General features: G+C 41.6%; 1 protein-coding gene across 1 annotated transcript; it reads right to left on the bottom strand.

The window, feature by feature from the left end:
- Positions 1-1,859: 1,859 nt before the first annotated feature.
- On the bottom strand, positions 1,860-24,036 carry tm7sf3 (transmembrane 7 superfamily member 3). Its single transcript, XM_085768925.1, has 12 exons — positions 23,765-24,036; positions 19,669-19,823; positions 16,149-16,299; positions 15,813-15,933; positions 12,902-13,073; positions 5,903-6,080; positions 5,717-5,803; positions 3,910-3,990; positions 3,662-3,814; positions 3,467-3,567; positions 2,496-2,658; positions 1,860-2,391 (listed from the first exon to the last, which is right to left on the bottom strand). Exons 1-12 carry the CDS (start codon positions 23,844-23,846, stop codon positions 2,138-2,140), a joined length of 1,698 nt encoding a protein of 565 aa, XP_085625051.1. The 5' UTR covers positions 23,847-24,036; the 3' UTR covers positions 1,860-2,137.
- Positions 24,037-24,928: the final 892 nt, after the last annotated feature.

Below are 24,928 nucleotides of genomic sequence, written 5' to 3' on the forward strand. Positions count from 1 at the left end.
GTGTTGGTCTATCACATAAAATCTCAATAAAATACATTTAAGTTAGTGGTTCTAAAGTCCAAGGGATATGAATACTATGAATAAGGCACTGTATGAGTATATTCAGAAAATAAAACCAAGATTGATGAGTTTTTCCCTGTAGGCATTTATTAAATATCAAAACATGTTAAATTACAAATGATGATCGACTTCTTTTTGCAAAAGACACGTCTGCAAATAGTTTTGGATGTTGGCTTTTTTTTCTCTCTACAGTCAGGAGAGCAGAGAGTGGAGCTGTGCAGCTGAAGAAAACACTGAGTGCTTCACTCACTGTGTGTGTGCATGGTGGGCTAAAAGCTGAGCGTGAAACCCTGAGATCTGTCTTGGCACACAGGTGAGAGTCACACATCAACACATCGATACATCAATCAGCATCTTACACCGAGGAGGAAAAATTAAATATTAAAATCCAGTGTGCAAAGTACAAGAGGACTGAGGGGGGCAGCAGAGGAGTTAAACACAGAGACAAAAGCAGTTCTTTTCTTCTGTTGTGTGAAGATAACAAAAGTGTAAAAAAGTGCGTCACTCTTTTCATTCACTGTCAGTTTGTGATCTGCATGACCTTGTTTCAACCACCTGCTGATCCTCGCACGTCAAAGTGACAGCTGAGGTTGTCTGACGTGAGGTTGTGTGAGGGACTGATCTGTGGTCAGTGTGTGAGAAGCTCAGCAGCCATGTCAAAAAGGAGCTACATTAATTATCAATTAATTAATAAGTATTTGACTTATTTTTAATTTTTTTTTACCACTTGTTCAGTCATCACACAGATCTTTGCTGTGGAACTAAATGTGTTAACCACTGATACTTTGTATCCTACACAAAAGTGTTGAGCTTGTCTACTGAAGTTGAAGTGGATGTCTTATTTTGAAAGCTGAAAAACAGTTTGCAAATTATAGTTCTTGTGATGCTGGCTTCTCTCTGTGGACAGTTTTAAACTGCTTTGAACTGATTTTTGGGGATGAACTCCCTTTGCTGCTGCTCCTGCTGTTTCCTGGTCATAACTCACGCAACCATCACTTTATGAGACAAACGGACATTCAGAGCTCAATCATGAGATACCCACAAACCTCATCTTCATCATCTACATGATCTCAAACAGGTTTATTAAAAGTGTGTAGTTTAAAAACTCTGGTGTGGTTTCCTGTTGTGTTGACTTCCAATATTTAGTTTCAGTCCTTAAAGGGATAGTTCAACATTTTGGCAAATTGGCCTATTGCCATAATCCCTATAGTCGTAGGAGTGGGTTCATTACCTTTAACTGTCGGTGCAAGCTGTTTTTAGATCAGCGGGGCAGAGACGCAAGCTGCTCAGCTAACGCTACGGAGGCGCACGGTATTTCCACGTTTCCCTCATCAAACTAAATACACAATCCAACAACTCCAAAACGCTCTGGTGGACAAGTTGTGACCTGCACATTCACCACGCTATGAAATAATAACGTATAAATATGTAACATTACGTCACATGAATTACTTTTGCTTTTGAAATCACTCCACCCAGAAACTGTTTCTGAAATGTAGTTCCTGCTGCATTTGTCTCGAAAACAACTCTGTCTCGTAATGTTACGTTATTATTTCATAATGTGGTGAATGTGCAGGTCACAACTTGTACACCAGTGTTTTGGAGTTGTTGGATTGTGTATTTGATGAGTTTGATGAGGGAAAGGTGAGAGTACCATGCGTCTCCGTTGCATTAGCTAAGCAGCTCACATCTCTGCCCCGCCGATCTAAAAACTGCTTGCACCGACAATTAAAGGTAATGAACCTACTCCTAAAGCTATAGGGATTATGGAAATAGGCAAATTTGCAAAAATGTTGAACTATCCCTTTAAAAACTGATGTTGTAGCATGAATCCAACTCGCTGTGTGAATCTTTAGTAGGTTGTGACTTTAGTGCAAACACACAGACACAAAGCATCGACGGCTGCGGCAACATGAGGACAAGTGTTTGTTCCTGTGGTCCAGATAAAAAGCCTCAGTGAAGTGTTGATCCCTGTGTGGTCAGAACGAGCTCCCTCTGCACTGAGCCTCCTCAGCTCACACAGCATCACTGTCAGTGTGAGGCTCCTGTGGACGGAGGCCACGAGGCCGCTGGAGGCTCACAGCAGCAGAGGCGTGTGTTCTCCTGCCGGCTCCATGCGCTTGGTGAGCTGCCGCGCTCGGGCCAGCAGGCGGTTGGGCAGCGGGGGGAAGTGGTGGCTCGGGTCCAGGACGTTGGTGGTCCGTCGCTCGCGCTCCTGCAGCCACATGAGGTACGGACTGGGAGGGAAGAACGGCCGCTCGCGCTCGCGGTACAGCTGCAGGACGATGCCGCAGACGCCCAGCACCACCCACACCGTGATCATGACGTAGTCTGGGGGGAAAAGGGGGGAGAGAGAGAGAGAGAGAGGGACGAGACATGTTGGTTGGCGTCGCAGAGTTCAATATTAAGACGTGTGAGCGGAGCGAGGGACTCACCGATGGTTTGGAACGGTACGTCGGTGAAGGCAGCGCTGAAGTTGTTGTTGAGGAAGCGCTTGAGGATGTTGAGGGTGATGTAGGACAGGCTGGTGTAGATGTAGGCGTTGACGGCCAGGATCACGGCGTACGCTCCCACCACACCACATGTGGTGATGTTACCCTGGAAACACAAACATCTGCACATCACCACACAACACACTGCTGCACTTTCAAAATGACACAATATCTTCTATTACAGGGGTTCCCAAACACCGGGCCGTGGACCAGGACCTGGCCGTGGATCATTTGGTACTGGGCCGCAGAGAGAGAATGAAAAAATATTGAATCGTCTGTTTGTCTAATTTACACTTCCGGTCGTTTTATTTTGGAAATTTGCCACAGCGTAGCTCTGAGCAGCTCGCGGCTCTGCTTCGCCGTTCTAAAAACAGCTTGCACCGACAAATAAAGGTAACAAACCTACTCCTAAAACTATAGGGATTATGGCAATGGGCCAATTTGCCAAAATGTTGAACTATCCCTTTAAAGCTCTGCTTCACCGTTCTAAAAATAGCTTGCACCGACAACGGGCTTTATGCACAGCTCCACTACTTCCTGAACCAGCCAGCTCCTTTATTTCCTGTCTTACATTATTGGACAAACTGATTAATCCAAGTGTCTGACCATTGTTCTGAGGTCAGACACCTGGATTAATCAGTTTGTCCAATAATGTAAGACAGGAAATAAAGGAGCTGGCTAAAGTTCAGGAAGTAGTGAAGCTGTGCATAAAGCCAATTAAAGGTAACAAACCTACTGCTAAGACTATAGGAATTATGGCAATGGGCCAGTTTGCCAAATGTTGAATTATCCCTTTAACTTGCTTAATGTGTGATTACTTTAACCTCCTCTTTAAAACACACAAACTCCTCTGCTTCTTTTTTATTCCTTTATCTGTAGAGATGAGGCTTGGTGTCAGTGTGTGTGTGTGTTACCTCTCTGGGCCAGCGCACAAAGAAGAGCGGGACGATGATCATGATGGAGCAGAACGTCACCCAGAAAACCACGTCCGAGCGCCTGAACACGTCCAGGTCGCCTGGAGGAGGATCAGCACCACACAGGGTCACAAACAACAACAACAACAACAACAGCAACAACTAACAGACAAACTGTGACGTGTGTGTTCGTACCGAGGGGGGTGAAGAGGACGGTGGAGGCGATGAGGAAGCCCAGCATGAGGCCGACCACCACCACACAGGCCATGACCGACCCGAAGCGCCACCAGCTCATCACCAGGATGACTCCGCCCACCACGCCGATCACCGCCGACACGGCCAGGCGAACTGTGGAGGGACAGAGACGGACAGAGTCAGGGGGGGACGTCGGGTCTGGAGGCAAAGCTGCAGCGTATTACTGACACAGAGAGGAGGGGACTCACTGTCGTAGCTCAGCTCCGTCGTCCTGGTGATCAGCACAAAGAAGAAGAACGCTGCGAAGCTGAATCCCATGCAGAACAACTCTGTGACAGAGGAGGAGAAGGAGAGAGGAGACAGAGGGAGGGACAGAGGATGAGAAGGGGAGTGGAGACAGCGAGAAGGACAGAGGAGACAGAGAAGGACACAGAGAGAGGGACAGAGGAAGAGGAGGAGAGAGGAGACAGAGAGAGGGACAGAGGAGGAGACAGAGGGAGGGACAGAGGAGGAGAAGGAGAGAGGAGACAGAGGAAGAGGAGGAGAGAGGAGACAGAGGGAGGGACAGAGGAAGAGGAGGAGAAGGAGAGAGGAGACAGCGAGAGGGACAGAGGAGGAGAAGGAGAGAGGAGACAGTAAGAAGGACAGAGGAGACAGAGAAGGACACAGAGAGCGGGACAGAGGAAGAGGAGGAGAAGGAGGAGAGAGGAGACAGAGAGAGGGACGGAGGAGGAGAAGGAGAGAGGAGGAGACAGAGACACAGGACGTCAGCACCAGCGTGGCCTCCTCAGACCATCAGGACCCTCAGAGCTGCCGGCTCATCACAGTCATGGGTTTGAGTTTGGAACAAATACATTTGTGCATCACATGCAGAGAGCACATGAGAGCAGAGGCTGCTGCAGCTCAAGGACACAGACCGGAGCTGTCTGTTGACCCGTCAGTGAATGAGAGTCCTACTTCTGTTGGACTCATGTCATTAAGCCTCTGCTGATCATGGAGGGAACCATGACTGGAAACCCCACCATTAAAGGGGAATTGCCCTTTTTTTACAATCTGGACCTTATTTCTAGCATAAAATACGATCATTTACTCACCCAGACAACTTTGGTGTCATTACAAGTCATTTCGACGAAATTAGCTCCAGCTGAGAGCCACTTACATATATCCGTATAATGCGAGTACACAGGGCAGTGGAATGCAGCCTGTAAATAACACATTATCTGCTGCGAAACTCGTTCATTTCACCAATATTTTGTTATGATACACTAGTGCTATTCCCCTCTGAGTCCGGGGTTAGCTGTTATCAACATCCGGGGTCTGTAGGTTGACCTACTAACCTCTGACCTGGATGATAATCATCTATGGACCCGAATGCCGAAGTGGAATCATTATTATCAGAATGAGCCGCGCAGCGCTCAGAGTTGATATCATCCTGGTCAGAGGTCAGTAGGTCAACCTACAGACCCCAGATGTTGATAACAGGTAACCCCGGACTCAGAGGGGAATAGCACTAGCATATCATAACAAAATATTGGTGAAATGAATGAGTTTCGCGGCAGATAATCGCAATATACGGATATACGCGGCTCTCAGCTGGATCTAATTTCGTCGGAATGAGTAAATGTAAATGATTGTATTTTATGCTAGAAATAAGGTCCAGATTGTAAAAAACAGCAATTCCCCTTCACCGCCTAAGCACCAGCTCCTGGCTCTCAAATCCTTACCAGTGGAAAAGCAAACTGGTTCTTTGGAGGCACCAGAATTGAACCAGTTACACCAGAACTAGAATCAGGTTCTTTTTGGTGGCACAGGGGTAACAGGTGTTAGAATTGGAACAGACTTTATCTCATATAAGTACATCAAATAAAAAACATAATATTTAGTGAATCCCACTGACACAGGTCTCATGTTCACCTTTCCCACCTCCAGGTTCAGTGGACATGATGGAACCAGAAAAACTACACAGAGGAAGAAAAAGGAACAACACAAACAACTACCTGGAACTCAAACCACAAAGATTTCAGTAATAACACAACATGAGGTCAAACTACTCACCACATTTGAAGAATCGATGCCCAAAGAAGCAGACAAACAGTCCAGCCAAACCAGTGATGGTGAAAAACACCTTTGTAGAAGCTTTTCCTGGAATTGAACAAATAAGAACAAATGTAAAATGTGTTTGCATGCAGAGAATTCATCCAACACCATCAAAGATGAGATGAGGAGGATGTGGGAGCTCACCCAGTGTTCGACAGCCGTCCAGAGTGGAGGCGAAGCTGCAGGCGTAGGTGTGGACGGGGACGTAGGAGGCCGAGGTGTTCAACAGCGGGTCTCTGACGATGACCGAGTAGACGACGCCCTGGCCGGGGATGGAGTTGAACACGGCCATGCTCATGTCTGATGACAGCAGTGTCATGACCTGCAGGGGGGAGGTGAGTGGGCTGCTGTCAGCTTTAAAGTGGACATATTATGGAAATATCATTTTCTGAAGGCTCTTTAACATATATCTGGGTATTTGTCTTGCCCTCTGGTCCCCAAAATGTGAGAATTGACAAAAAAGAAGCTGTGATCTGCTCCTGTAACTTTCTTGAAAAGATTAGTAAATTTGACCCACACAACCAAGGGGAAGTATCTTACTTTTATCAAACCATACAAGAATACACAGATGTTACTACAGGTGTTTTTTAAGAAAAATTGGGAGGCTGAACTGGGTGAGGTGATGGATGAGGAGATCTGGGAGGAATGTCTTTAAAGTGTACATAAATGTTAAATTAAGTCCAGATACAATCTGATACAGTTCAAAACAATACATTGATTGTACTATTCCAAAAACAGATTACACAGGATATTCCCCGAGGTGTCCCCCCCTTGTAGCAGGTTTAGAGACAGAAAGGTTGTTGCTGCACTCTCTTTGGACATGTTGGAAATTGTTTACCTATTGGGAAAGTATATTCACATGTTTCTCTAAAGCCTTTAATAAAAACTGGGAACCAAACCCCGGAAGTTGCTGTTTTGGGAGCCATGAGTGTGTAACCTTTGATAAATAAGTATGGAAGTCAGGCTATTGCATATGGTATGGTTGTAGCGAGAAAACTCATTCTACTTATGTGGAAGTCAGATAACGTGCCAACATATGTTATGTGGAAAAGAGAGCTGATTCATGTGTTGCACTTAGAAAGGATACAGTTCTCTAGCAAGAACAAAACACAAATGTTTAACAGAATTTGGAGTCCTGTACTTAAATACCTTGAGATGGATGAACTGAAGGAATAACTGTGTATTCTCTATCCCTGTGTACTTTATTTTATTTCATTGAAATGACACTATCCTAATATGTTTTTTCTCTTTTGAATCTGTGAAGACTGATGATTCGTGGCTGAGCTGTTTATGAAATACTGTATGTTTGTTTAAATTGAAAATAAAAAATAAATGTTAAAAAAAAAATCTGTGTGAGTTCCGGTGACGTCACCATCCTGAATGGCAGCCTAAAGTAACAGCTCCCTCGCGAAAATAGTTATTTTGCCCCTTTAGACCGTCAAATACCAGATCTTCAGACATTACTTGAACAGACAAGAGGGGCAAGAATGGGGAAGACGCGTGCAAACAAAGAAATCACCGCCGCAGAAACTGCAAATGCAGAAAATTCGGAGAACAGCTCTCCTACGAAGGAACAAGATGGCGAAGCTAATGCTAACCCAGCTCTTTCAAGTGCCGCCGCAAGTCTGGCAAAAGTTTTGGAGGAGATTCGGGACTTCCGAAAAGACACAAAAGAACAACTGAACGATATTAAATCAGAGATTACCAGCGTTAACCAAAAAATAGCGGAGGCAGAGGTGCGAATTGAAAAAGTGGAAGACCGCGTTCAAAACCTGGAGCAGGTGCTGAATAAGGTGATAAAAGTCATACACCAGCAAGAAAACAAGCTACTCGACCATGAAGGAAGATCCCGACGGGAGAATCTAAGGATATATAATGTTCCTGAAGGAGCCGAGGGATCGTCTATGATGGACTTTGTGGAAAAACTACTGCGGGACACGCTGGGGATAAACCCTACCGCGGAGCTCGACATCGAGAGGGCGCATCGGGCGCTGGCACCAAGACCCACCGGAGACAGGCAAGACAAACCGCGGTCAATAATAGTCAAATTCCTCCGCTATAAGGTTAAGGAAGAGATTCTACGCAGAGCTTGGGAAAAGAAGAAGGTTTTCCTGAACGGGAGGCTAATATACTTTGACCAGGATTACCCTCCAGCAGTCCTGCAGAAGAGGAAGGAATACGCAGAGGCGAAGCGGGTGTTAAAGCAGAAAAATATCCGCTTCCACACTCCGTTCCCGGCTAAACTACGAGTGTTTTATGAGGATGGAACACGTCTATATCAGACAGCGGAGGAGGCGACCACAGACATGAAGGACAGAGGGCTACCAGTCAGTGTGATTACACCGAAGGAGAGTCTGGCTGAGCAGCTGTCCCGCACCGCCTGGGAAACAGCGGGAGGACCGATCCGGCGAGGGACAGGTGAGGAGCGAGAGAAAAACATCAGAGAGAGACTGCGAGCCTTCAGAAGACAGGTCACACCCTCTTCAGAGGAGTCATAAGTACTGACTGACTTCTAAAGTGAGGTAAAACTAAACAGAACTTAAAATATGCGGTGTTACGCCCACCTCAAAATATTTGCATATACTTTTACCCCAGTTGGGTGAGAATATATATATATAAGCGAGGGATGCATAAGGACACACTTTCTGTGTAATGAACAGAGACCTTTCTCCTCCTTTCTCCAAGTGCCATGGTGGGGGCCCTCAGCCCACAGGTGGGAGAGGCTTTCCCTCACAGCTAGACGTTCTTTCTAGCTCAGCCCAGGGTCATCTATTAGAGACCCCAGCCTTGGAATCACAGTTCTATTTCTTTACCTGTTACCTATGTTCAATGTTATTGTTTGTTCAGGGAGTAGATCTACTAAGTCCTACTTTGTTTATTTTGTTGACACAGTGAATACGCATGGCTAGTGACAAAGTAAAATTTATTTCTTTTAATGTCAATGGGCTGTTAAACCCAATTAAACGTAGCAAAATCCTATCTAAAGTGAGAGCAGAACAAGCCCATATAGTCTACTTACAGGAGACCCACCTGACAGATAAGGAGCACGTAAAATTAAAGAGAATGGGCTTCACTAATTTGTTCTTTTCTTCATATAAATCAGGACATAGGAGAGGAGTTGCAATCCTCATTTCAAGCAAACTAAATTTTGAAAAAGTATCCGAAATGGGTGACAAAGAGGGCAGATTTATTTTAGTAAAAGGAAAGATAGATGGGAATCCAATCACCCTTTTGAACGTTTATGCCCCCCCAGGAAGTGATATTAGTTTCTTCCAAAGAATCACTAATATTATGGTAACAGAAACAGAAGGCCTTTTGATTTGCGGAGGGGATTTAAATATACATTTACAGCCCAAGTTAGACTCGTCTAGTAGGAAAACTCACGATATGAAATCCCTATATAAGAAAGTAAATACACTTCTTGAGGAGGTAGGCTTAATTGACATATGGCGAGACCTTTTCCCTAACAGAAGGGATTACACTCACTACTCTGCTCCTCACTCTCTCTATACAAGGATAGATTATTTTATAACATTTGGCAAGGATAAAGATAAAATACATACTTGTGGAATTGGGACGATAGATCTAAGTGACCATGCACCAATATACTTATCCATTGATTTTAACCTACGGTTAAAAAATAATACATGGAAATTGAACTCAAGCCTGTTAAATGATCCATCCTTTAAGGCACAAATTAAATCAGAAATTAGTCTCTTCTTAGAGTTCAATGATACTGGAGAGGTCTCACCTCCCATATTATGGGATACTTTGAAGGCTGTACTAAGAGGAAAAATTATAGCAATATCCTCATTCAAGAAAAGAAATAGGAATAGAAAATTAGAGGACTTAAAAAACAAACTAAAGGAACTAGAAAGAAAACATAAAATGGATTCGGCACAGGATACACTAGGAGAAATTAAAAACATTAGGAATGAAATTAATAATCTAGCCACACAAGAAATCAAGAAAAATGTAATGTTTCTGAAACAGAGACACTATGAAAGTGGCTCTAAATCTACAAAAATACTGGCGTGGAAACTGAAAAAAAAGATAGCGGAAAATACAATTCATAAAATTAGGGACCCAAGAACAAAAGTGATAAAAAATAAATTAAATGAAATTCAGGAAGCTTTTGAAGTATTTTATAAAACCCTATATTCCGAAGTCCCTGGTGGGACTGTAACTCAGATTGACAGCTTCCTGAATTCCCTAGACCTACCCACTCTAGATGAAGAACAAAATCAAACAATGATAGCAGACATAACTGAAGAAGAATTAAAAGCTGCAATTAGTAGGCTTAAATTAAGCAAGTCACCAGGATCTGATGGTTACACGGCAGAGTGGTATAAAGAATTTAAAAAAGAACTAATACCCGTTCTACTTCCCACATTGAATTGGGCTTTGAAAAAGGCACAAACGCCACCCAGCTGGAAGGAGGCAATAATTTCAGCCATACCAAAAGAAGGCAAGGATAAAATGGAGTGTGGATCTTTTAGGCCAATTTCTGTTCTTAATGTGGACTATAAACTTTTTACGTCTATTATGGCCAAACGATTGGAAGAGTTTCTACCAACATTGATACATAACGACCAGACAGGTTTCATACATCAACGCCAAACACAAGACAATATACGAAAGACACTACATATTATGGACCATATACAAAAAAATAAAATTAAAGCAATTGTGATAAGCGTAGACGCTGAAAAAGCCTTTGATTCCGTCAATTGGAACTTTCTCTACAGGGTATTATATAAATTCGGCTTCCATGATACGACTATTAAAACTATACAGGCACTATATAACAATCCTACTGCTAGGATTAAAATCAATGGATATTTATCTAACAGTTTTACCCTAGAAAGGGGCACCAGACAGGGTTGTGCATGGTCACCATTACTTTTCGCATTATATTTGGAACCACTAGCTCAATTCATTAGACAAAATGAAGACATCAAGGGAATCACTATTAAAGGGACGGAATATAAATTGGCCTGTTATGCGGATGACATTTTGGTCTACCTTGGACACCCAACATACTCTTTACCTAAATTGATGCAATCATTTGAACAGTACGGCCAATTATCAGGGTATAAAATCAATATAGGTAAAACCCAGCTACTTACATATAATTATAGCCCACCAGAAGAAATAAAAGGTAGTTACCCCCTGGCATGGCAAACAGAGTCTTTTAAATACCTAGGCATCAACCTACCAAAAGATCTTACAAAATTATTTGAACAGAATTATCTACCCATACATAAAAAAATAAAGGACGACATAGCAAGATGGAATTTAATTCCCTTCTTTAGCCTTAGCTCCAGAATTGACTCTATCAAAATGAATATATTGCCAAGATTTTTATATTTATTTCAAACCCTGCCAATAGAGATTAACCAAAATCAATTTAACGAGTGGGACAAGATGTTATCTAGGTATATATGGCAAGGTAAAAGACCAAGGGTTCGTCTCAAAACTTTACAGCTGGCTAAGCAAAAGGGAGGATGGGGCTTGCCTTATTTCAGATATTATTATTTTGCAGCACAGATGAGAGCAGTGATATGCTGGTGTAACCCGTCATACACTGCCCAATGGAAAAACCTTGAGGAAACAATGTTGTCCATTCCCATTCAGGCAACTTTAGCTGATAACAATTTACAAACCCATATAAACAACATTGATAACCCATGGGTGAAATGGACCCTTAAAACATGGAAAACTATCATAAAGGAATATAAACTCGAGACCAATATTACAGCTCTTAAATGGTGTGCTTACGAGTCAGAGTTTACACCTAATAAATTTGATTCTAGATTCAAGGACTGGATAGCTAAGGGTATAACAGTCCTATGTAGTATAATGAAAGATGGAAAATTGGTCAGTTTTGAAACGCTTAAAAGGACACATTTATTAGAAAAACAAGACTTCTATCGATATCTGCAGTTACGGCATTATGTTGATACGAAGATGAAAAATGTAACAAAGACAAGCACACGTTTGATTGAATTGTTTATAAAAAGCTATAATTCAGAAACTATTGATAGAATTGTTTCATGTCTGTATAAGGGTCTATTGGATTTGAAATCACATTCAACTTCATATATTAAAATAAAATGGGAGAAGGAAGGAGGGATAAATATATCTGAGGAAGAATGGACGGCAATATGGAGGTATCAATGGATATGTACCAGCTCGCAAAAGTGGAGGGAATTCGGCTGGAAGAGCCTAATTAGGTACTTTATAACACCCTCCCAGAAGTCTCACTATGATAATAACTCTCCTATCTGCTGGAGGAACTGTGGAAATCAAAGTGCAAACCACTACCATATTTTTTGGGACTGCTCTGTCTTGAGGGACTACTGGAGAGAAATACACAACGCTCTACAGGATATCTTCAAATGTGAAATACCCCTTGAGAGTAAGACTATGTTTTTTGGACACATACCTCAGGAATGGCCGAAAAGAGATAAACATTTAGTAAATATTTTGCTGGTGGCCTGTAAAAAGAGTATCACCAGGAAATGGTTATCACCGGAGAGCCCAACCATAAATCTATGGATGGATATCACAATGGACATTTATAAAATGGAAAAGATAACAGCTTTTGTTAATCACAAATTGGAGAAATTTACATCATACTGGGAAAACTGGGTCAAATATGTCATGCCTTATAGGCCGGATTTTATTTTCACAAACCAATAGCTATGATGTATGAGAAAGATCACTCCCTACCAGTACATAGTTTTTTTGTTTGTTTGTTTCAATTGTTGTTATGGTTGTAAGTTTTTCTTCTCATAACTTGGATATAAACTAAAATACTATTTCGGCATTTAGGGCAGACAACATATGTAAGAAGTATGCTCACATGATGTATATGCTGTGAATGTCTGTTTCTGAATGTCAATAAAAAATAAATTAAAAAAAAAAAAAAAAAAAAAAAAAAAAAAAAATCTGTAATATTCAGGCTCCCTAGGTTAAAATCCATGTGGTTGTACCAGCTGTTCCCTTAGTTGCCTGACAATAATGTTTGACCAAAGCATGTCATAGACATGTCTTTAAGACACCTGGGAACTATTTTAATTTGTGGAAAAAAGATTGTGAATGATTTCCCTGCTCAGTGATCATCTCTGTGGTGCCTACATGTTTGCCGTTGTCCATCATGCCCTGGATGTCGGCCACGGCCTGGAAGCCGGTGAACAGGCTGCGCTCTGACAGGTCGTTCTCGGGCAGGAAGTACTGGTAGACGTCGTACTGCAGCCGCCAGCGGGTGTTGGTGCCTGTAGATTCATCACAGGCCGGAGGAGCTTCCCCCCTGAAGGAGACAGAGCACAGGGTCACCGATGTTATCTGAACAGAGAATATTTTGACAGCAGCTGATGGTGGGGCAGAGGCAGAGGCTGCCTGGCTTTGGTCAAATGTTTATCATGTCAGTGACACATGGAAGAGACAAAGACAAAGACTGAGAGAGTGGCTGAGTGTGAGAAGCAGCACCAGAACTGAAACCGGACGACATTTAGCTCTATTGTAAGTCAGTGGTTTAACCAACGCCTCGAATCAACAGGCGCCTGCACTACTGAATACACGAGTGAGGTGTGATCATCACAACACCACCGCGCAGGCACAAGTTAAACTGGCTTTGTGAGACAGTTGACTTTTGTCACAGTACCGAGGTAAACAACCTCATGAAGTCACACTTTCATTACCACTGTTCTGCATGGTACTGTAACTGTACAGAAGAGTTGTTTAGAATTTGTCTCAACTCAGGAAGCATCAAACTGACACACAGAAACCAAATCCCCTTATTGTTGTTGTTGTCTACAACAACCACATCCAGTGTGTTTTAAATCCTGGATTTCCTTTGTGCAGTGTGTTGTAGGAAAAACTGAATGTCAAATGTAAACGTTAAAAAATGAATGAGTGTTTGAAAAAAAAAAGAAAGTACATTTAGATCACTAATTAAAATCAAAAAGTCTGAATTAAATCTGAATTACACAAAGACACTCCTTCCTTAAACCCCCCACTGAAGCTTCTCTGGTTAAATGAACTGACATGTTATGTATAATGTCTCATGTTGGAGTCATGGGTTTGTAAACGGACTCGGAGCTCGTGAGTTAGCTGTTAGCTCAGAGCTAAATTAGCTGTTAGCTGCAGCGAGGTGGTCCGAGCTCCAGTAGAAAAGTAAAACAACAGGAATGAAGTTTTGAAGCATGACAGACACAGTTACTGTCTGTTTTAAACCTGTTTAACCTGATATGTTGCTGTGGCTGTTTCTTGGCTTTGTGTAGAAAAACATAGCATGGAAACAAGTGCAGAGTCTGTGTTTATGGTCCTGTGTGGCTGATCAAACTGATTAAAGTGACACAGCAGCTTATCAGACACTCAGCTGCATGTTTGATAGAGACATTCCAACTCAAACTAAACTTGTAATAAATCCTACCAACTGTATCGGGCCACATTACTGTAGCTTACAAACTGAGAGTACACTCAGGGTCTGCTATATGAGGACAGACTTTTCATACATACCACTGTCATGAATATTATAACCACACCAACTATGCAGCAGGTTTAGAGCATGACAGCAGTTTTCTCTGCATTCACAGATCTGTGTGATGAGATTAATTCTATCTATCTATCATTTTCTATTTTTAAGACGTTCCCAAAAAGTTGGAAAATCTATTTCACAGCCACACATCAAACCAGTGTGAAGCTTCTGAACTGGTCATGCCCAGAAACACTAATGATGAGCATGTAAAACAAGTCCACTCTGAACCTAGAAAGCTTTTCTGTGAGGAGGAGTCAGTTAAAAGACTATCACTGCATGTGTGTATGTAACTGTAAGTTATAGTGTTGGAATGTCATATAAAATCAGGATAGAGCAAAAGTCCTATTTAGTATCCACCACACACACCCACGTCTGATATCTAGATATCTGATATCTAAAGCACAGTGTGAGGTCATGAAGTGGACTCCTCACCTGAGCCAGTCAGACACGTCAAACAAGAAGCCTCACACACACAGTCAGGTAACAGCAGATAAAGACATTAGTATTGATCTAAGCATGCAGTCAAAAAGTCAATCTGACACAAGGTACAGTACAGTAAGTCTGCTATCCAAAAATCACAACAGAGCCCTGACCTCACAAGACAAGTCATTGAAATCCCTGGATCAGTCCTGGGGCCTGTTATTTGAAACCTATAGCTAAGGGATAGATAAGGGATAAGCCGATTCATCCTGGTCAAGTTACTATGGTGATTTATTCTCTGCAGCTAGCCTGCTCCAGACCTTCTGCTGTCTTTATCTGTGAAGTCAGCAGTCACTCTGATCAGAAATCAATCCATGTTCTTATGTACATATTGGCCTGATTTCTAAACAAACAAAACCTACAATAATCAAAAAACATGAAACATTAACAATATTAGGCTTTTTTTTTTTTCATAATTAGGCCTATTCATGTGCTTCTCACAGCGCAGTCCTTCCTCTTCATATCTCATCATGGATGACTGACGGTCTTCAAAGACATTGTTCACTTGTTAAGATTCCAAAGAAACACAAAAGAGTCAGACAGCTGATACGTCATGCGTCCATCCCCTCCCCTGGGCTCCAAAAGATAATCTCTGATCCAAAACAACAACAACAACAACAACAGCTACTATGATGGAGAAGTGAGAGCTACAAGCAGCCATGCTGAAAGCTTCTCTTCCCCAAAAGCAGATTCAAATAAACAAAACCTGACAACAGTGTGTGCAGGTCTCAGACTATCTGCCCTCTGAGAGCTCTGACTGTGACACACACATTCTTGAGAAAACTGAAGCGAGTATTATCAGCCACAGTGGGGGTGGAGGAGAGGAGGGGAGGAGAGGAGGAGGGGGGCTGTGTGTGACAGGGAGCACGAGATCATTTCAAGGCAAATAAAGCGAGTGGTGGTTTGACAGCAGCAGCTAGGAGACGTGAGATGTGCACAGAGTTGCTGCTGCTGCCGCTGCCTACTGCAGACAGGCTTCAACAGGAAGCCGATCAGATAATGCCAGTCGCTCTCTTTGCGTTGCGTTACCTTGCATAACCCAGGTTTGCTGGTGCAAAGCGGATGGTGGTCTCATAGAGGTTGTAGTGAATATAGACGTTTGGGTCGATGTCCAGGTTGAACTCTGTGTTGCAGGCTCCAGGGACTGGATCTAAAACAGAGAACACACGCACACGTTTCATCAGAAACCTTGTGTCAAGTCAACAGAAGAAAAATCCCTGCGGTTTTAGTCAAGGTGACTGCTAGTAAGAACAACCGCACACAATCAGTGCTCACAGAGTCTGTATGAGTCAAGTCATGCAGCATCAGCAGTGTGCAACTTCCTCCTTTGACTTCCCACGCCAGACGGTTTGTATGTAGACGTACCGCTGCTGCTGAAGGACAGGATGACCCCGGTGCCCGCCACAGTGTCGCCGTCAGGAGAGGACAGGAACAGGGAGAGTGTGGTCTGGCCCAGCTGCAGAGCTGACAGGAGGCCGGAGTCCACTGCTGTGATGGACAGACCTAGACCTGGCAACTGGAGCACACAGACACAGCAGCCTGTCAGCAGATGCACCAATAATATGTACAAAAAAAAGATGCAGGACAGAGTCTCTGTGATATGTTGTCGTATGTTGCAGATTTTTTTACATACAGTGACAGAAATAAGAAATAAAAACCTAAAAAGTCTGGGTCTGAGGTCATCATTCTCACTTCCTGACTGACGGTGGATCAGGCCATGAGTCGATCCACCGCTGAGCAAATCAAGGACTCAGGAGGAGTCTGTTGAGGCCAGAACCAGAGACTAGCAGATGGATCACAACACTTAGCATAGTTTAATTTGTTTATGTTGTTTGTTAAGCTGGAACTGAGAGTGGCTGACAGTGTGTCATGGTGATCACTGATTATTTCCCTCATCATATGTCTTGTATTATATAAAAACATCACACGACTTGTATTATATAAAAACATCACGGTTTAAAAAAAAAAATATTATTGTGTTGTTATATAAAAATGATATAATAGAAAAACAACTGTATTCATGTTAACAAGCAAAAAAAAAAACTTGATTGTAAACACCGGCTTTAAAACTTACATCTTCAATAGGATTCCTTGGCTTGGTCTTTTCATAGGATAATAATGTAAAACACTAATAACTTTTTCTCTTCAGGTTAAAAGTTTCTTTGTATGAAAAAGGTGCAAATGTTGCATTAAATTCAAACACAAACTTTACACACATTGACCACATCCTGATGTGGTTCATTCTCAGAAAACAAGTTGGCAAACGAGAACAAGACCGAGGGTTGACACTACACTGTGTGATTTTGTCATGGTTTTGTTGTTTTCTCACCAGCTGTGTTTCAATCTTTTTATTTTTATTTATTTTTTATTTTTTTTACAAAGATGGTGACCTCATTTGACACACAGATACAAGCTCTTGTATGCTTTGTATGAAATGGGGGCATTTTTCCACAGTTCAGTCTTCAGAGAGGTTTGACAGACAGAGGCTGATTTCCTTGACAAGATCTCAATACAGGGAGTTGTTAAAAATCTGTGCCAGTAAACTTGGATGTGGTGTGAAGGTCAGACAGTGATGTTCTGACAGAGATGTCTTCCTCCTCACTGCTGCGTTTTGTTGGTGAACAAAACGCTGACTTGCTGTTGTGTAACGAGCTGGCCAGTGGTGAAGCTCTGTGCCCAGTGACTCTCAGCCCTCCTTCTCATACAATAACTCCATTGTATAGGTCTAATCTTGTTCAGAGTGCTGAAGTGGGTAGTGACACACTATTCAATGTGGTGTTCACTGAATTTAACTAGTATACCACAGAAGTAGAGCTGCTTCAGACTGTTACAGTCAAAGATAGAAAGGGTTTACAGCTTAGTTCTGCTCATTAGTCACCAACAGGAAACAGGAACAACAGTGATTCAACATGCTCATTATTATAAACATACTGTAGAGTGTTTCATATGGTCTAATGCTAGATGTCTATGTGTAGTGTGATTAGAAAGCAGCTCTAGGTTCTAATTAATACAGTCAACACACAGAAACTCAGCCTTAAAACCAGCCGCCAGGATTTCCTGTGACGTTGTGATGTCACAAGGCAGTCACCACTATCAGCCAACAGCAAGCTCCGCCCACCTGGACCCACCATCCAACCTTGAAGAATTTGGTTTGTAAGAAGGTTTAAACTGAAATCTACTACTACTTTTTTTCAGAAATTCCTCAGCCTATCAGAAGACAGGCTATTACTAGAGCTCCAGAGAGAAACCTGAGAGAGGACGTCACGTGGTTTTTGATTCTTAAAACCACAAATATACGTATCTTTTCATAGGTGTATTTTAGAATAAATAACATGAAAAAGGATCTAATGCTTGAGTGAGAGTGAGCAAAATAGAATAGAAAAAGGAAACCTGTAAATTTAAGATAACATCATAAAGGAAACTAAAGTCAGCAGTGTGTGTGTCCTCTCTCACCATGAATTTCCTTTTTTAGATTTGGGTGTTTTGCTATCAGATCTGTTCCATGTCAGAATCTGACACTTGTTTGCGTCACGGCCTCTTCTCTGTCATGGTGAGACAAGTCTTCAATCACATGGATTTGTTTTCGTTTCTCTTGTTTTCTTCTGTTTTCATCAAAAGGAAAAACAGAGCTAAACTAAATTAAGCCCAAATGCCACCGTGCCGGTCTGACCCCACACTGAGCCGTCCCCCTGAGACTTCTGGGACCGAGTCCAGAAAGGTTTTCCCTCAGGGCCGCCCCGTCTGCGGCTCATGACCGGGGGACTGTACATCAGCTGACTGCCCCTTCTCTCCGTGGGTCAGACGACCCTGCTCACAAAGCCTCATTCATTAATCAGTAGTAGAACTAACTCCCTGCTCATAAACTTTCAATTTCACACTTTAGTTTGTATTTTTTCTGTTTCACTCTGCCACACCACAAACAAAAAACACTCATTAAAGTAATGTGTCATTTCATTTTACCAATTAACAGGAAATTATACATACAACCCATCCCATATCCCAGAGCTTCATCTCAAATCTTCATATCTACCCTCCCTGCTTTCACTCACTTACATTGTAATTTCATGCTCAGTGCAATCCTGAAAGCATGGAGAACATCTCAGCTGGTAAAAAGCGGCTGATATCTGTGTCATCACAGCTCAAGAGAAGTTTATCTACAGACTCTCAGTTCACCACAGCAACCTACCAAGCCACTGGAAAAACAAACTGCCCATAAAAATTAGTTCTTCATTAGAAGAGGAACTATGACCAGGATGCCACACTATCTCATTTTATTATGGGGCCCATGTGTGTGTATAAAAGTGTGTGGAAGTCTTTTACTCATCATGTTTGTATTAAAGCTCCATACAGTATAAAGGCAGATGTCCATGTGTAGTGTGATTATAAAGCAGCTCTGGGTTCTGTATTAATACTGTGAATACTGTGGAGCCTCATTCCACAGAGAAATGCACACAGCCTGTATTCAGAAACTGAGCCTTAAAACCAGCCGTTAGGACTTCCTGTGACTCTGTGATGTCACAACAAAGCAGTTAGTCAACAGCAATGCCCAAGTCCCGTCCACCGGTACCCTTCATCCAACCCTCCAGGATTTGGTATCTTGGAGTGTTTTACCTGAAATCTACTACATTTTTATTGGATCACTCAGAAAATAGTCAGCCAATCAGAAGAGAGGATGACAGCCTCCTCTCTTCTAAAACCAGCAGCTGGTTAGATTCACTTTATCCATGTTTTCTGTTTATAGAAGCTACTTCATAGTGTGTGTTTATACAGTATCTCTTCCAGATCTGCCAGGTGTGTATTCATGATTCGTGTGTTTGGCTTCACCACATCCAGCCTGATACTGGCTGGTTAAAGCTCTGAAACCAGTAACACAACACTTTCTCACCTTGGTATAAGAGAGGGTGGCGTTGCGGTGCTGCGTGTGAAACTGCAGAGTGATGAAGGTGATCTCTGGGGCGATCCTGGACACCACGGCCTGCACGGTCTCGTTCTGGGAGACACTCACGTTCTGGAAAGTTCCCGGCAGGAAAACCACCCGGTCTGTGGCAGAGGGAAAAATCAGATTTATTTTGAGAAATCACATTACTGCTGGAGATTGATCACCATGTGTGGCACACCAACCACGCCACTGCGCTGTCCCCAGACAACCTGGCCTACATCATGTCTGTTAATTTACCAGAATTATCATAAGACAGAAATAAATTGCAGATGTTTATACACCAGGACATGGTAGATTCAATTATTTTATTTTTCCTATGCAAACATTCGCTGCCCTCTGTTACCAATGAAAAAAGCTCATCTCTAATATTTACAACCTCAGCCAGACTTCAGTTCATTCAGAAATGTACTGTTGGGAGAGAGATCATATTCCCCTGCTGCTTGTAGCTTCACTCCACTTGCTGCCTGTAGCTTTTAGAATAAAGCTGAAATCCTTTCAATTGTTTTTACAGCTCTTAATGTTTTTTTTTTTAATACAAACAATTTTATTGTTTATTTTAAGTGCGCAGCTTTTATAAAATATGCTCTTAAACTAGGGAACAACCTACTGAGAGCTATGAGAGATTCTATCATTTAATCATCTGTCTTTCTTTTGAACTACATCCCTTGAATTAAAAAAAAAACATTTTATTTCATATTATACTTTATAAAGACTAACCCCAAAACAGGGCGGTAGAGGATCAAGGGAAATGTGAAAGATTATTTTTTCAGTTATCATTTCTCTCTCTCACATGAGCATTATCCGACCATCATTCAGCCTGTGGAGGCTCATAAATATTGAATTAAAGGAATTAAGTTTGTTTTGGTGACAGCAGGCGGGCGTGGAGTGAATTCAGCAGAGTCACAAACAGCAGCTTGCACTGCTGGTGCTGGGCCAAGTAGGCGACCTCAGACCAGGTCAGCAGTGCCACAGATGTGTCTTACACAAAAAGGATGAATGAAGAAGTACGAACACAGTCTGTGTCGACTAATGAAGCTGTATTTAGAAATACTAATATTGCTCCATAAACAAACACATATTTTTAAAGATTAATATGTATTGTCATAATATTTATTATGGCCTAAAGCACTTTAGAATCAGTGTACAGTATTGAAGATAATGTATTGTATTGTATAGGGGTGTGCCAAAAAATCAATTCACATAAGAATTGCAATTCTCATTTACGATTCAGAATCGATATAAAATGTCCCAAAATCGATTTAAAAAAATAATAAAATGAAACAAATCTGCTGGCTGTCGGTCTCCATTTCCTTAGAATTTAAAAGGCAGCATGTTTAACTGCACTATTTGTTTTAATAAAGAGGCACTTTTAATTTTGTTACTTAAGCAATTGTCATATTGCTTTAATGCAACAGTTTCAACAACTCCATCTAAGCATGGATAAATGTTTAAAACTCAATAAAATAAATGTGAAAAAGACACTTTAGTTATTCTGTCTTGCAAAGCAGGCTGGAGTAGATCATGAGGATCCTTTGCACACCGATAGACTGAAGCAGAAATCATTATCAATCAAATAGTTTTAAATCGAAAATCGATTTTGAATCGAATCGTAGCCCCAAAAATCAGAATCGAATCGAATCGTGAGATAGTAAAAGATTCCCACCCCTAGTATTGTAATATTCAATCAGTAACGGTAACGTGAATCTTTCTGCTTACGTCAATGCTGATTTTTTTTCATACATTCTTCTTTATTTCAAATAATACTGAAATAATCATTTAACTACAGATGAACTGCCTCTTGTCTATCTGCGGTGCTGATCAGCTGCGTAACACCATGACCACTTCACTGATCCAACATGTAGATGTGACGAGCCAGTGCAGCTCTTGATACTGGGAATAATGATAATTCAATCATCAGCGTCATTCTGTCTGTCTGTCAGGGGAATACCGCGCATTTCATGGAGGCAAGACTTGAACAATGTCAATGCAATTTTAACAGCATACTGGGCAATCACACTGTTATGCAGCATACATCATCTAGTTCCCACCCCCATCACTGTGGAGTCCCACAGCCCAGCTGTTATCACTGAGACTGAACTTTCCTCGCTGTTTATCAGTCAGTGATCACTGATTGATGCGGCTGTTTGTTGATGCGGCTGTTTGTTGTCTTCATCAGTAAAGAATGCAGCCCACAACTTGCGCAACATGACCTATAACCATTTTTACTTCAGCAACTTCCTGTAACTTTTCTAACAGTGTCACAGAACTGTGGTTTAGAACTCATTTTAAGATTATTCACAGACCTACATATTAATGCTGTTCTGCTTGGATCATGTGTATGGTCTTATTGCATTTGAGACGCATCTTTGTCCCCCCGACCCAAGCAAGAATGTCAAGTATTACAGCTAATGCACTAATACACTAGATTTGTTTGTGGGGACACGTGCAACTTTACTCAAGACTGTGTTTGCCGGTCAGAGTCCAGCCCAGGTCTGAGTCTGACCTGCTGCCTTCATTTCTCTCACACACCTAAACCAGTGGGCAACACATCAACCAGAGGGCGGCATATTTAAGAACTACCAGCAAGTCAGTTTTTCTCTGTGTGACCAGTTTTATTCCTGCAGTAAATCCCACATGTCAGAGTGCAGGTTTTTGAGAATTTCTTTTGTTCCAGTCCATTGTAGCATGGTGCTATTTCAAAGGCTTTTCTACCCTGACAAAAAAGAAGTTTGAGTAAGAGCAGAAACGGATGACTTACTGAATACTTATTTCAGTACTTTCAGCATTGCAATTATTTAAACATTTTTAATGATATGAGAATATGAGTAATTTCTTCTTCTTTTTTGGGGGGGTCTGTACTACTTTTTCTGATATACAAAAAACATTATTGTGAAGATATGGGCAGATACTGTGATTTCAGAGTGAATAGTCATTTTTTTGTTTTTAATTTTCACTTAAAAAATATACAAAATTGATGGTGTCATTTTTGTTGGGTCTTGCACCAGACAAAAATGTCCCCTCTGAGAATCATTTATATGTCAGTCAAGACACCTGTGGTGCTAACAGTGCACAACAATGTTGTGACAAATTTAAACTTTTTTTTCTTGCAATTTGGACATTGTATTTGACTATTTTGTCATTTCAGTCACACTGTGATTAATTGTACAGCCCTAGTCTGTACCAAACAAGAATGTTCCTTCACATCTGAAGAATATTATTTTTTATTTCCCCCCACAAATATTGTTTTTTAATTGCTTACAAAGAAACATCACATCTTATCTTATATTGCAAAACATTGGAACATTTCTACAATACTGATGAATACTGATGACTGGCATAAATGTTTAATTATTTGTACCTTACACTGTCCATCTGTTGTGAAACTATACAGCAGAGACCTGCCTGTTTCATCATCTAAACTAGACGTTGTTGATATTCAGTTGTCTTTATCTACCTCTATTGATTTCCATTTTAACTACCAGAGCCAACTCTTCTTTCTCTCACAATCACACTTGCTTACATCACACACCATTTGCTTAGCTCCACATGACTCAAACATGTGGGTGTTTTTTTGTTTTTTGTTTGTTTCTATTTAACTTCTACGAGATTAATCGCATTTTCAATGAAAACCCTGTCTTGTGATACTGTATCATATGTGACAGAACTACATAGCCTATGAATTCAAATGATGTATTTCACACCTCAGGTTGTAAATGATGACGACTGTCACACATCTTCTAACACTACATCTACACTATCACTGTTTGTGACTACAGAAGGGTGATAGATGTTGACATGTATAAAGTCATATTTAAGCTAGCTGCTGCTGCTGCTGCTGCTGCTGCTGTGATAACAAGTCGACTGACTCCTGAGATTTACAGAAACAGGTCTCTACTCTCCAACAGTGACATTTACCCTTCCTTTCCTACACAATTATCTCATGTGGAGCCCTCGTTGAGCAACTTTAAAGTCTGAAAAAGATAAATAAAGTTGCGGCTGTGAAAGCAGACAGTGTATTAAAAAGCTAGCTCCAGCGACTCACTTTCCTCCTGAGCTTGAACTTCACTCAGCGAGCGGAGAAGCAGCAGAAGCGGCAGCAGCGGAGACCAGATCCACCGAGACATTTTCCTCCGCTTCGTTGTGTTTGTCGACAGAGCCGGGTCAGTCTGCCGCTCACTGGAACCATTGGGAACCGCTCGGTCTCCGGTGCTCGGAAAGAAGTTGCTGCGGACGCTGAAGCGACATGCTTGACTGGACTGAGCAGACCCACGGCCGCAGCGCTGCCCTCCTCCTTCTCTGCCGCTCTCACTGGACTGGATGGATGCTGCTGCTGCGAGAATCTCGCCGCAAGTCCCGCGATAGCTTCCGCTCCCGCTCCACCCTCCAAGATTGTTTGAGTTTTCTTTCGTTTTGTTTTGTTTTTTTCTTAGGCTATTGCACAAATAGTACAGTATAAACATTCATGGCATACGTTTCTTAACAACTCAATAAAGGAGCAGGTGCATATGAGAAGAAAAAAAAAACATACACATATGTGTATACAATTAATAAGATAAATAAACAAAGGCTAGGGCTTCTTTTGTAAATCATATTTATCAATAGTAAACAGTTTAATGGTATTTTTAACTTTCCATTAGATTGAGGGCTTTTATGAAATGAAGAAATTCGTTATAAAACATGTAAAACCTAGGAGTTGATTTTAGAAGTGTATTTAAAATTTACCTAGGATGAGAAGGTCATCTTCCAAATTGTCTGTGACAACATCCTTATGACATCATGCCTCACTGAAGGGCAACGACTGAATGTGATTGGACAATGGATCTATTATAAGATGTGATAATATAATACATCCATGGACTGGACGAAGCACAGATTTCCCAGCAGCCTCTTGCTTTGTTTTTATGTTTGGTATAACTGGGAGGTTGTCTTTGTAATGACATGCTACATTGGCAAACTGCATTATAAACTCCCCACAGCCTCTCAAATGATCCCTGTGGATCATGGAAATATTGTCAGAGTGAGATGTATATATATAACCAATCACAACACCAAGGTCATTTATTTAAAGCAGTGAGAATGCTGCCAGAGTATTAGTCACATTTGGATTAAATGTTGATTTTATTTTAAGTCCCATACATTATATTTTATATTTCTGGTGGTAGGGTTATGGTTAAGTTTCAGAATACAGACTGTGTGCAGTGTGCAC

Source organism: Trachurus japonicus, chromosome 23 (genome assembly GCF_045865225.1).
Source record: "Trachurus japonicus isolate A0001 chromosome 23, Traja_1.0".
In the NCBI taxonomy this organism is placed as follows: Eukaryota; Metazoa; Chordata; class Actinopteri; order Carangiformes; family Carangidae; genus Trachurus; species Trachurus japonicus.

Bases quoted from the DNA above. Each gene is read 5' to 3' on its own strand.
- tm7sf3 (XM_085768925.1), bottom strand. From the start codon at position 23,846: ATGTCTCGGTGGATCTGGTCTCCGCTGCTGCCGCTTCTGCTGCTTCTC. The intron at 5,804-5,902 runs GTGAGCTCCCAC...GTTCAATTCCAG, and splicing joins GGACGGCTGTCGAACACTGG to GAAAAGCTTCTACAAAGGTG. The intron at 3,991-5,716 runs GTGAGTAGTTTG...CCTCTGTCACAG, and splicing joins GCATCGATTCTTCAAATGTG to AGTTGTTCTGCATGGGATTC.